At 31.2% G+C, this 13,038-nt stretch overlaps 1 protein-coding gene across 2 annotated transcripts in view; it reads left to right on the forward strand.

Annotated features, from left to right (window-relative positions):
* The first annotated feature begins 6,908 nt into the window (after positions 1-6,908).
* Positions 6,909-13,038, forward strand: part of LOC112097640 (putative disease resistance protein RGA3) — a 17,414-nt gene continuing 11,284 nt past the window's right edge. The window contains exons 1-4 of one of the 2 annotated variants that reach the window (XM_024182874.1): positions 6,909-7,187; positions 7,991-10,822; positions 11,040-11,200; positions 11,352-11,416. In XM_024182874.1, coding sequence (XP_024038642.1) covers positions 7,116-7,187; positions 7,991-10,819 — 2,901 coding nt within the window. In that variant the 5' untranslated portion in view covers positions 6,909-7,115 and the 3' untranslated portion in view covers positions 10,820-10,822; positions 11,040-11,200; positions 11,352-11,416. Of the gene's footprint in view, positions 7,188-7,990; positions 10,823-11,039; positions 11,201-11,351; positions 11,417-13,038 lie in introns of those variants that run through there. The other variant, XM_024182875.1, reaches the window with a different exon arrangement.

The following is a 13,038-nucleotide window of genomic DNA, read 5'->3' on the forward strand; positions in this document are numbered from 1 at the left end:
ATTTAGTTTTCGATCCCTACTTATTGTTGGATTTATCATATTCTTGGTAACTCTTTTTGAATTTTAGGTTAAGCTCTTCAATTCTTTTTTCCACCACCTTTTGGTTTTATATTTTTACTCTTTTCATTTAATTCTAACATTTGACGTGAATATTTCAAGTTCATTTTTAAATCCCTATTTATTGTTGAAATTTATCAAATTATTGGTAACTGCTTACAATTTTTGGGTTAAGCTCTTCAATTGTTGTTCCCACCACTTTTTGGTTTTATATTCCTTTTCTTTTTGTTGAATTCCAATATCTTAGGTGAATATTTCAAGTCTATTTTTAAGATTCTTACTTCTTATTGGAATTTATCAAAATTCTTTGTAAGTTTTTCCAACTTTTGAATTAACATTGTCAACTCTTTTTCCCACCACATTTAGGTTCGATATTCCCACTCTTTGAAATAAATTCTAATATTTTGGGTAATGTTCCAAGTTCACTTTATAAATTCTTTCTTTCCTTTATAAGTTTTCAAGTTTCTAGTAATTTGTTTTTATTTTTGCGTAAGTTATTCTTACTCTTTTACACCTTATAATAATTTTATGTTTCTATTATTTTCATTATATTCCAACACTATAATCACAAGTTCTAGGTCCTTTTTTCTTATCTAATAATAGTATTCTTTTTAAAATAATAATAATTTCAATAAGGTAAATTATGTTTGACCCCTTGTTATTTTTAAAAATATCAATTTACCACATAATATTGAAAAATTGTTAAATTGTTATTGCAACCCTTTATCAATTTCAACATTTTGGGTCCATAATGTGTCCTTTTCTTCTTCTTTTTTAATGTCTTCATTACTTTATAAGATCTTTTGAACTTGATTGTATGTATACTTGAGCTTTTAATTTCTTTAGTTTTTCATAACTCCAACGGTATATATATAAATAACAAGTAAGAATGATTGCAATTGCTATGCTTCTAAAGTTACGATGGTATGAGTTAAAATATCTATTTATGTTGAAACATCTCCCTTTTTTTTTCTTTTTGAGGATTATGAAACAAAAATAAAATTTATCTAAAACACTTAATTTGTACAAAGTTTATAACACCCTATTTTCTTTTCAAAATACTTTCTTTAATGTCTCCTCACTTCAACCGAAATTCATGTCATTATAAGTAGTGTGATTATTTTATTTGTATCACTACTACTATTAGTATTTATTTTTAATATTACTACAGTTATTGTTATTATTATTACTAATATGCTTCATGAGATTTATAGTTAAATATAATAAGGATGTATAATATTATACGCTATTTTGGTACTCATTTAGCTTATTAAAATATCATTAACATTTGATTACACAATTGATATTTTTAGGTTACAAAACTAAAGGTATTGAAATATATTTCTTTAATTGAAATCATTATTCATTACTTCAGGAGATTTGATCATGAATTTGATCATCTATACTTGAGACTTTAACCTTTGATCACATCTATGCTCACTTATTATTCAAATAATTATAATTTATTAACATCACTTTTTTTAATGAGAATATTCTCGTTTAAATATGCATATAATTTTCTATTTACTAAATAAGTTCTTCAATTTTTCAGGACTTAACTAAAATAGTTTTCCAATGTTTGTCATAACTAATATGGCATTAAGAAAATAGAACACCACAATTATAACACAAGATTATTATTTTGGTGTATTTTTATTATTTTTTAAACAGTATGTTGGCGTTTATTTGTGAATGAAATTACAATACCCTAATAATTTATGCAGTGCACTAAAAAAATTAATCAAATAAAAAATTCCATTCATCCAAACAGGTTTATGAGAATTTTTTACATGCTTGTGGGAAAATGATTTAAAAAACTTTTAGCATCAAAGAAAACCAATACAAAACTGAATCAATTTACAACTTTCAAAAGCTAGACATCAGATGCTGCTAGATTTTCGGGTCTCTTCAATCAAATGCATAATATTATTTTTTTTATTCTTCATTGTGACAATAAGAGTGCAGAAGCCTTAGCCAACAATCCTAAATACCATCCGAGAACTAAATATATTGAGTTAGATCTTCATTTTATCTGGGAACACATTACCAATAAGGAAATTGCTATTGAACATGTTTCAAGCTTTGATCAGTTAGTAGATGTGCTCACTAAACCACTTGGCATTGATTATTTTGCTTATATGAGAACTAAGCTCAACGTCTGTCCAGGACATTGAGCTCACGGGGGCATGTTAAGAATAAATAGATTTTCGGGTCTCTGCAATTAAATAACGTATGAAAAACCAGATGATGTTAGAAAACAATTCTCCGAAACAATAAAAATATCTAGAATTTTCAAATGCATGTCCTAAATTCTTGGGTAAAATTAAATAAACTTCATTTTCAATAGAGATCTAATAGCATAGTAACCACATTTATGATTATGAATTAAGCGTGTTTAATTTATTAGTTTTTCAAATGATTAGTTGGCATTTGCCTGTGAATGAACTTTATCCAGTGCACTAAAAAATGAACCAAATCAAAATTTCCATTCATCTACACAGGTTTACAAGAATCTTTTACAAGTTTTTGGAAAATAATTTTGAAACTTTTGACATCAAATAAAAAACACAAAAGTAAATCAATTTACATCTTCCAAAAACTAGAGTTCAAATGCTGCTATATTTCAAGGGTCCCTGCATACAAATAATAATAATAATATTAAATAAATGTTAATAGAAAACAAGGCTTGGAAAAAATAAATAATATTCAAAATTTTAAATGCACGTCCTAAATTCTTGGGTAGGATAAAATAAATTTTATTTTCAACCAAAAAAAAAAAATTAATGCAAACTAAACACAAAACTATATACTAATATATTATTTCTGAAGAAATTTTTAACAGTAATATTAAAACATAAAATTATTCTCAGACTAGCATACTTGTTCTATGCAACCTTTATCACAGCAATTCAAGAAACTTGAAATTCATTTGTTGCTCTGAAAGAGGAGAATACATCTAGAATTAACAAGATGAAAACTTTTCAAGACTACTGATCCATGATTACGTGAACAACATATATCATGAAATAGCATCTAATATGAAAAACTTACAAAATGCAATAGAAATTAAGCACCTAAAAAATTTGTCTATATTTAGATTTATTCTTGTAAGTAAAATACATTCAGAATTCCCACAACATTTATTTATTTATTTGTTTGTTTATTTATTGTTGTTCCCACAATTCTTATAATTTGTCCGAATTCCCAAACACTATATTCGAGTAGATAGAGTACTTAAAAATAATTAGATTACAAATTGTCGAAGCATTTCAAATGATAGGAATAACAATATCACAACAGAGGGAAAAAAATAACTCAAACCAATGTCTTTTTTAGCCCCCCCTTTTTTTTTTTCATTTTTCTAGCATGAAACACTAAAAAGAAATAAAATTACTGTACAAATCAACATTACACCTGCATTTACTTTAGGAAACAAACGAAAAGACACAAAATACATGTGACCTTAATTTTATGAATTCTTCAGAAGTAAAGAAATCCAATGTTATCTAATAGGATTTCATTACTGAATTTCACAAGTTTTATATGCACACATACACAAATATATTATCACATAAATTTACTGTCGACCTCCAGATTTCAGATGCAATTTTTTCTTTAATTTCAACTAGCTAGACATTTGGACCCGAATTTTTTGTATTTCTTCCGATAAAGGCATAGTTCATCTATTTCATCAAATAAAAATATGACCAAATTACCCTAATAATATCAGTTAATAAGTTACCTTTATTATTACCTATAAAAATTACCTTTATTATATTCTTACCATATTTTTCTTTGAATGGCGGCAGTAAGCTGAAGCTTAGGCTACTCATCAGTCATCAGCTTCACTTGGACTTAGATCCAACCACTAGACAGGTGCCCAAAGCATTGTCTGCATCGGATCGTCTGTCAATTTTCTCCCTTGCCAATCCATCTAGAATGGAACCATAAAACATGCAAGAAAAAAAAAGGGATTGAAAACTCTAATTGATAATTCAAAATATATAAAAAATAATAATTAAAGTTAATTTCCAAACCCTAATAAGGCAAGTTAAAAAAAAGGGAACCGAAGTTATAAATTTTTTATGCAAAAAGCTTGAGCATAGATTTTGAATACAATTTCAAAGCTTGTTCATTAACCTTGAACTGTAAGTATTCGAAAGATGCCAACTTTTTTATTGATTTATTTTGGGAGATTAATGAAGGTGAAAAGAAGAGGGATCTAGTGGATTGTAGTGAGAAAGACAAAAGAAAAGAGCGAGATTTACAAAATTTAGGAGCAAAAACTCATGGCGACCGATTGTTTTTCTTTTTGTTGAGCATCTACGATGGCGGCCGGTGATATTTTTGAGTTGAGCGGCTAGGGTTTCTAACAATGGAAGAATGAAACCACTTGGGCTTAGCCCAAGTGGCCAGAGTCACTCCCTCACAAATGTGAGGGAAGTGGTTCGAGCCTCCGCAGACGCATTGTAGGGGTTTAATTTAAATTTCCTTCCTTGGAGCCCCAGAGCTTGAGTGAAGGCAGTCTTTCTCCCAGGATGGGAGTTGACGTCCCTCGAATATTTGAGAGGGTTAAAAATCCGAGCGGTATCATATCAAAATTGATGTAAACGGGTCTCAGTATATATATGATTGTGAATGTCATCATGAGCAATAGTTCTCATTAAAAAAAAAAAACAATGGAAGAATGAGAGGTATTTATATTTTGTATAAAAATTTGGGAAAAAATTAAAAAAATTGTAAATGTATACAGGGTATTTAAAAAAGAAAAAAAATTGTGTTTTATCTTGACGGTAGTTTTACCCGCCTAAATGAAACCTAATCACTTAATATTTCACCAAAAATATAATTTAATTTAATTTAAAAATATAGATATAAAATTTAAGCTTGTTAATATTACATAATTTTATTATTTTTAGTTGTTATATAAATTAACTTAATTTTGAAAAAATATAGATATAAATGTAAGATTGAACTAATTTTATGATAATTGCACACTATTCAGGCTCCGTTTGGTACAACTTTTCAAATAGAGGTTATTTAAGTAGAGTTTTTGTTAGTAAAGCATTTATAAATAGAGCTTTTACAAAAAAAAAAAAAATTAGTTGTTTGGTTGTTAATAAATTTTTTTATTAAAAATTTACGAAATTACTTTAATAGGCAAGTTTTTTAAAAGTTATGTTATGAAAAGAATAAAACAAGATTTTCAAATGAATAGAGGATATTTTAGATATTTTAACATTTAAAAAAAAATTCAACCTTTATTCCCAAAAGCTCAAAATTTGCGCTTTTACTATTAGAGGCAAAATAGCTTATTTAAGCTTCAAAATCTTTATTAGAAAACAACCAAACAACAACAAAAATTATTACAAGAGATTATGGGATTAAATAAGTACTTATATCTATTAAATAAGTCATACCAAATGGGCACTCAGTATACAAATCATGTAACCATCTAGTCGGTGCAGTATTACTCAAATAATTTGATTTAGTTTAAAAATGTAATTGTCATGCCTAAAGTATATAACCATAAATATAATTTAATATAACATTATTCAATATTAGTTGCATTCAAATTATAATTATCCATACTATGTACCATTATGAATTTGATTAATGTTTAGCAAAAAGAATTTACTTTAGCAAAAAAAAAAGATTAAATAAAGTAATTAATTTGACATAAGTCTGTATTAATTAATTTGTATAAAAGAATTGTTTGTGAGTTTTATTTAAAAGTATCAAATATTAGATGCTTTATATTTGTCTAATGTACAATTAAATTTATAGGGTATACATAGAACATATTAATATTAGAGGGTATACAATTAATTTTTTAGAGGGTATACATAGAACATAATAATATTAGCCACTAATAATAACAACAACAACATTTGAGGGATAATTATGATTTTTGGTATGATAATTATTTGATAGTTCCATAAACATTGCACTCATTTTAGTAGGTAGGGATTTAAGTCCTATATGTATTTGTGTGGATACTGGGATTGATTTCTTCCAAATATTTATAATAGAATCGTTTCCGTTATATGTTTAGATACTTGGATTTTAATGTGATTAAAAGTTGATAAAATTGTTTTGATAGTTTTTTAAGCAAAACATCATTACATTTATAAAGTAATATAAAAAATAGTTTAATTGATATATAATTTATTGTAATTTATTATATTAAAATATTATTCTCGTTAGTACATAAGTTACATTTTTTAAAGTAAAATATCGTTAAATATATAATGTAATATTAAGAAAATAATATAATTATTATTTTTAAATATATTAATCTATTAATTTTACTTATTTATATTTTTTTCATTAGTACATAATTTAAATATATTAAATATTAACTAGTTTTCCATGAATTAAATGGAAAAGAAGTATTTCTTTTTTTTTTAATGAGGGGGTCTTTGATAGTTTTCTAATTTTGAATTGATTATCTTCATATTTACATAAAGTGAGGGAGCTGAACGATAGTTACCTTTTAATATTTGCCACTTTTAACCAATTAAAATGAGGGTATCGGTGGCCGGTTATCTGCTATATTAAAAAAATAATAAAAAGCTGCTGTATGAGATACAGCTGCTGTATTATAGGCGGACCCGTGATGGAGACAAAGTGAACCGGAGATAATTACCATGTGATTGGCAAATAAAATAAAATAGCAAGCCTGTAAAGTAATGAAGTGGAGACAATGACCATGTGATGGGCCATGTGACGGGCAAATAAAATAAAATAGCAAGCCTGTAAAGTAATGAAGTGGAGACAAAGACCATGTGATTGGTAAATAAAAACAAAATACCAAGCTTGTAAAGTAGTGTAAAAATATTCAAGTTAAAGCAATGGAAACAGTGTGCATTCACAAAATATTCTTTCATCTCTCAGTGTCTTATTCTTTTCTTTATTTACGTGGTTGAGAAGTAAAGCCAATCATGTGATTTGAAGCATAAATAAGAAAGCTATTGCCCGGAATTCATTTTCACAAACACTTCAATATCCTTCCGATCACTTTTGCAAAAATCAATTTGTCTCCTCTTGTATTCACCATGGTTGATGCCGTCGTTTCCACTATCTTGGAGCAGCTGATTTCCTTCGCTGCTGAAGAGATAAAACAACAGGTGATCGAAGCTACACCCCTCATATTACAAATACTTCCAATGATTTTAATTGGTTTGGTTTTTATCAAAAATATTATATTTTTTCGTTATTTTATTTATCTGGTAATTTTAAATTTTGAAATTTGAATTGAATTTAATTAAAAGGTGATGTAGTAACCACTTATTTTTATTTTATTTCATTTATATTCTCAATAACTACTCATATTTTGGTAACTTACTATAACTTCCATATCTAAGAAATGATCAAAACCCACAATTTTAACTCAGCACGAATATTCAATGGTGATCTAAGCTTTTGCAGAACACTCAAGTTTGTCAAACATTCATTAATTCAATGTTTAGTGAAAAAAACTCTTCTCAGCACAGAATTCCATGTCCATTATTCAGACTCTCTGAAAAATTTCATAATTTTCATACATTCTTTGAGTTTGGTAAGTGATTTCATATAATTTCTTTTCAAGTTAAATTTTAATTTGGCTTCTGATATAGTCTCTTTGTTGAATTTGTATCTCTTATGATTCTTAGATTTTGGGCTCCAACTTTTGAGGATATGATAGTCACATTTTATGCTATGCTCAGATTGATTTTTATGATTTTTTGTTCCCGTTAAGTGACTTAGAATTTGACAAAAGTTTGATAGGAAATCTGTTTCACGATTTTGTTTTAATTGGCCTTTTAGTGGAAATAAGATGCTTATAACTTAATGTGGATGGTTTGTAAAATCATGAAATTTGGATAATATAAATTTGTACGAGACTCTCCATAATATTTCATGATTTTTCATTAGCTCTGGGGTGTTACAGGTGCTACTTGTGACTGGTGTCAAAAAAGAAGTGAAAAAACTTACCAACCACCTTCAAGCCATTCAAGCTGTGCTCGAGGATGCAGAGGAAAAGCAAGTGACGGACAGAGCTGTCAGACTTTGGCTGGGTAGGCTCAAGTACGCATCCTACGACATTGAAGATGTGTTGGATGAGTGGATCACAGCAAGAGGCAAATTGCAAATTAAGGGCAGCGTTTATGACAATGCTCTTGTTGCTCCTAATCAGAAGAAGAAGGTATGTTCCTGCTTTCCTGCCTCTTGCTTTGGTTTCAAACAAGTCATTTTGCATCGTGACGTAGCTGTCAAGATCAAGGAAATCAATGAAGAGCTGGACGATATTGCCACTCAAAAAGACATGTTTAAATTTGTTGGGAGTGTTAGTAAAAGTAGTGAAAGACCAAGACGTGTACAGAGTACCTCCTTGATTGATGAGGAAGAGATTTGCGGTAGAGTTGGTGAGAGGAATGCACTCGTAAGCATGCTGTTGTGTGAGAGCAGTGAGCAACAAAAAGGCCTTCATATCATCTCAATTGTTGGTATGGGAGGCATCGGGAAAACTACTCTTGCACAACTAGCTTGTAATCATGACGAGGTGAAGAGACAGTTCGACAAAATTTTATGGGTGTGTGTATCAGAAACTTTTGACGAGTTTAGGATTGCCAAAGCGATGCTTGAAGCTTTGACTGGTTCAACTTCTAATTTAGATGCATTGCAATCTCTTCTTATAAGTATTGACGAATCTATTGCGGGAAAGAGGTTTCTTCTTGTCTTAGATGATGTGTGGGACGGAGATTACATTAAATGGGAACCATTCTACCATTGCTTAAAGAAAGGTCTCCATGGAAGTAAAATTTTAATTACGACACGTAACGAGTCAATTGCGAGCATGATGAGATCCACAGATGTTATCTCTATCAAGGAATTGGCTGAAGAAGAATGTTGGGCGTTGTTTAAGCAGTTAGCATTTTTCGGTCGATCCACTGAGGAGTGTGAAAAATTGGAACAAATTGGTCAAAGAATTGCAAGAAAGTGTAAAGGTTTACCTCTTGCTGCAAAGACAATGGGAGGTCTCATGAGCTCTAAAAAAACTGAAGAAGAGTGGAAAAGAATTTTAAATAGTGATTTATGGAAGGTAGAAGAGATCGAGAAAGGTGTTCTAACCCCTTTGTGGTTGAGTTATAACAATTTGCCATCTAGAGTAAAAAGATGTTTCTCCTATTGTGCTGTCTTTCCAAAAGACTACAATATAGAAAAAGACAAACTAATTACTTTGTGGATGGCTCAAGGTTATCTTAGTGCAGAAGCAGCAGAACAAGATGAGGAGTTGGAGACTATAGGTGAAGAGTATTTTGGCATCTTAGCTTCTCGCTCTTTCTTTCAAGAGTTTGAGAAAAGTTACGATAATCGTATTATAAAGTGCAAGATGCATGATATGGTACATGATTTGGCCCAATTTGTAAGTGAAAATGAATGTTTGTCGTTGGAAATTAATGGTAGTGAGGAACTAAACGTCAAAAACTCTCTTGATGAGAAGGTTCGTCATTTAATGTTAATCATTGGTAAAGAGTCTACATTTCCTATCTCCACTTGTAGAACTAAAAGAATTCGTAGCCTTTTAATTGAATGTCGTAGATTTGATCATTCATCATTAAATGGCGAGATCCTAGAAGAATTATTTAGGGAATTGACAAGTTTAAGGGCATTAGATTTTCCTAGCTTGTATTTGCCTTCAGAGATTCCAAGAAATATAAAAAAGCTAATACATTTAAGATACCTTAATTTGTCTGGTCAGAAAATAGAGAAGCTACCGGAGGCATTGTGCGAGCTATATAATCTAGAAAAGTTAGATATTTGTAGTTGTTCGTGTCTTAAAGAATTACCTGAAGGGATTGGGAAGTTAATAAACATGAAGCATTTACTAAATAGATCTACCGATTTTGTAAGGTACATGCCAGTAGGGATTGCGAGATTAAAGAGTCTTCGGACATTGGAAGAGGTCCGTGTGAGTGGAAGACGATGTCTTGATGGTAGGAAAGCATGTAGGCTCGAATCTCTTAAAAACTTGGAACACCTTCAAGTATGTGGTATACGTGGACTGGGTGATGTATCAGACGTGGGCGAGGCTAAGCGATTAGAACTTGACAAAAAGAAATACCTCTTCAGTTTGACCCTTGAGTTTGACGAGAAGGAGAAAAGAGGAGGAGAAAGGAGGAAGAACGAGGACGATCAACTTCTTCTTGAAGCCCTGCGACCACCTCCGTATTTAAAGGAATTAGCGATATGCTCATACAGAGGCAACACTGTTTTCCCCAGCTGGATGACGTCATTAACCAATCTAAGGAGTTTAGATCTCAATTGGTGCAAAAATTGTGAGCAGCTGCCTCCTTTGGGAAAATTGCCGTCCCTTGAAGAACTCAGAGTGGTTTACACGCCGAGTGTGAAAAGATTGGGTGATGAATTTTTGGGGATAGAAAGTGATCATCATGACTCATCGTCATCTTCATCAGTTACTATTGCCTTCCCCAAATTGAAATCACTTTCAATTGAGTCTATGTTCGAATTGGAGGAGTGGGATTATGGGATTACAAGAACGGGAAACACCTTCATCAACATCATGCCACGTCTTTCTTACTTGGAAATTTATTTATGCCGCAAATTAAAGGCACTGCCCGACCACATTCATCAAACGACAACATTGAAGAAATTGCGCATTGAGGGGTGTGACCTTCTGGAAGAACGTTACCGCAAGGGGGAAGGAGAAGACTGGCCTAAGATATCACACATTCCCAACCTCCATTTTGGGCTTTGACAAGTAATTTCTTCTCTTACTCTGATTTGCTTTGTTGTTGTTTTTAATCTAATTAAGAAGCGTAAATAGCATTTTGAATCAAACTCTATATCAGAAATCTGCAATACATACTTTCTAATATTCTGATTTTCATATCTTCTGAATGTACGATTTTTAATTTGTGAGATGGGTAACGTTACCGTAAAAGATTATTAATGCAATATGAGTAATTCTTTTGCAGGACAAGTGACCTACATTTAGTTTGGCTTTGGAGTTGAATAATAACCTTTCGAGGTCCCGACAACCAAAAAACGAAGCTTAATTTGCCACAGATTGAACGTATTGCCATTATTGACAATTTTCTGCACAAGCGTGACTGAACTTAGGTTGATGTCAAAACAGGTAAATTACTGGCATGCCTGACTATTTTGACCATTACATGATTCATAAGTTTACATTAATTTTGATTTTGAGTTGAGTGATTAATTTTCTAGGTTTGCTTACTTTAACTGGGTGACCAATTTCTTGTAACTAAATGTATGATGTGATGCAGGAAGCAGGGCAGGACATGAAAAGAGAAGCTTATTAGAGGAAGGATTGCCAGTAACAGAATCCAAAGAAAAAGAAACCATTTCGAGGCAGCAGTTGGCAGTTGGCAGTGAATGGAGCCCCTTGAAAAAATTCCCAAGCCGTTGCACTGCAATTACGATCATCCTCGGCCTCAGGTAATTTCTTCTCCTGCATTTTTGTTATTTGCTATCAAGTGACTATTTTAAGTATGATTGCATTAAACTGCTGCTGGGAAATTTGAGGTTTTGATGACTGCCCATGCTATTGTCAGAAGCTGCGGTTCTTTTCATCAGCCTGAACCTGGACCTGCCGCTATGGATAACTCAGGTTTTTTTTTTTTTTTAATCAACTGCCATCTTTTCCACTGTTTTGAAACTCTTAAGATTAAACTTTAGTAAAGTTGTTTTAGTTATCCATGTAATCAGGCTGAGGATACTTAGCTGCCTATTTAGGCAAATGTCAGAATTTAGTATTGTTCGCTGGGAACTGGTGTGGACTGGCAAAGGATGATGAGATAGTTTTTTGAGTGAGCAAATTTTGGGAGCTTGAGTGTATTGGGATTTGCAATTACAATCATCGTCTGCCTCAGGTGATTTCTTCTCCTGCTCTGTCATTGTTTGTTCTCTAATTCAAAAGCATAAAATATTTCAATCAATTTTTATGCCAGGAATATGCAAAAGTTTCTAATATTTTATTTCCATCTGTTACAAGATCAAACTGAAGCAGAACTCAAACAAAATTATGCTACTTCTTGCAGAAATCTTGCCTTTGTTCAGATTATGAAACCATTTCCATGCAGCAAATTCATCCAAAAGGTTGAATAAGTTTCATGGTTGGACACTGTTGGCTTCTTTTTCTTCTGGGGTGCATTTAGGTGCTATCAAGTGACAGCTGTAAGTATGATTGCACTAAGCTGCCGCTGGGATATTTGAGGTTTTGATGGCTGCCTATGTTATTTTCAAGAAACTATTGATGTAAGAAGCTGTGGTTCTTTTCATCAGCTTGAACCTGAAACTGTTGCTGTGGATAACTCAGGTTTTTGTTATCAACTATATCATCTTTTTCACTATTTTGAAACTCTTAAGATTAAACTTTAGTAAAGTTGTTTCAGCTATTCAAATGAAAAACTCATTGATTTGAGACTTCCTTCATTATTGTTTCTAATTACAGTGCTAACGATCCAGATAAAATAATATTTAATCGGCGAAGGTGTCCCTTGGAAGTACGTCCTTCTTTTTCTTTTATTATATAAATTCTTGCAATGAGCTTAGTGAAGCTGTTGTGCTAATCATGCCACTGCATAATTTGGCCCCTAATGTGGGTACTCTGTTACATTGTTCTGCAAATTCTCCAGAAGTTAAAATCAATAAATTTTCTATTAGCTCTAGTGCTTTGACCTAAATGCTATTCTATATTCTGATTACAATGTTTTAACCTTTAAATTAACTACCCCTAGATGTTGGATTTTCTAGAACTTCAAAATGATTAATGGAGAAAGATCCCATTATCGTTATTGCTATAAGAAATTGATTTATGCATCCAAAGATACATTATATATTTCTGTGTCTCTATTTATAGATGACATTTAAGCATCCATAAACCGTCAGACAGAGGAAGGGGGTTCAGTGCAAAGATTCTGTAGACCTAGGGTTGACTGCATAATTCCTTTC

This window comes from Citrus clementina, unplaced genomic scaffold, assembly GCF_000493195.1.
Source record: "Citrus clementina cultivar Clemenules unplaced genomic scaffold, Citrus_clementina_v1.0 scaffold_5, whole genome shotgun sequence".
In the NCBI taxonomy this organism is placed as follows: Eukaryota; Viridiplantae; Streptophyta; class Magnoliopsida; order Sapindales; family Rutaceae; genus Citrus; species Citrus x clementina.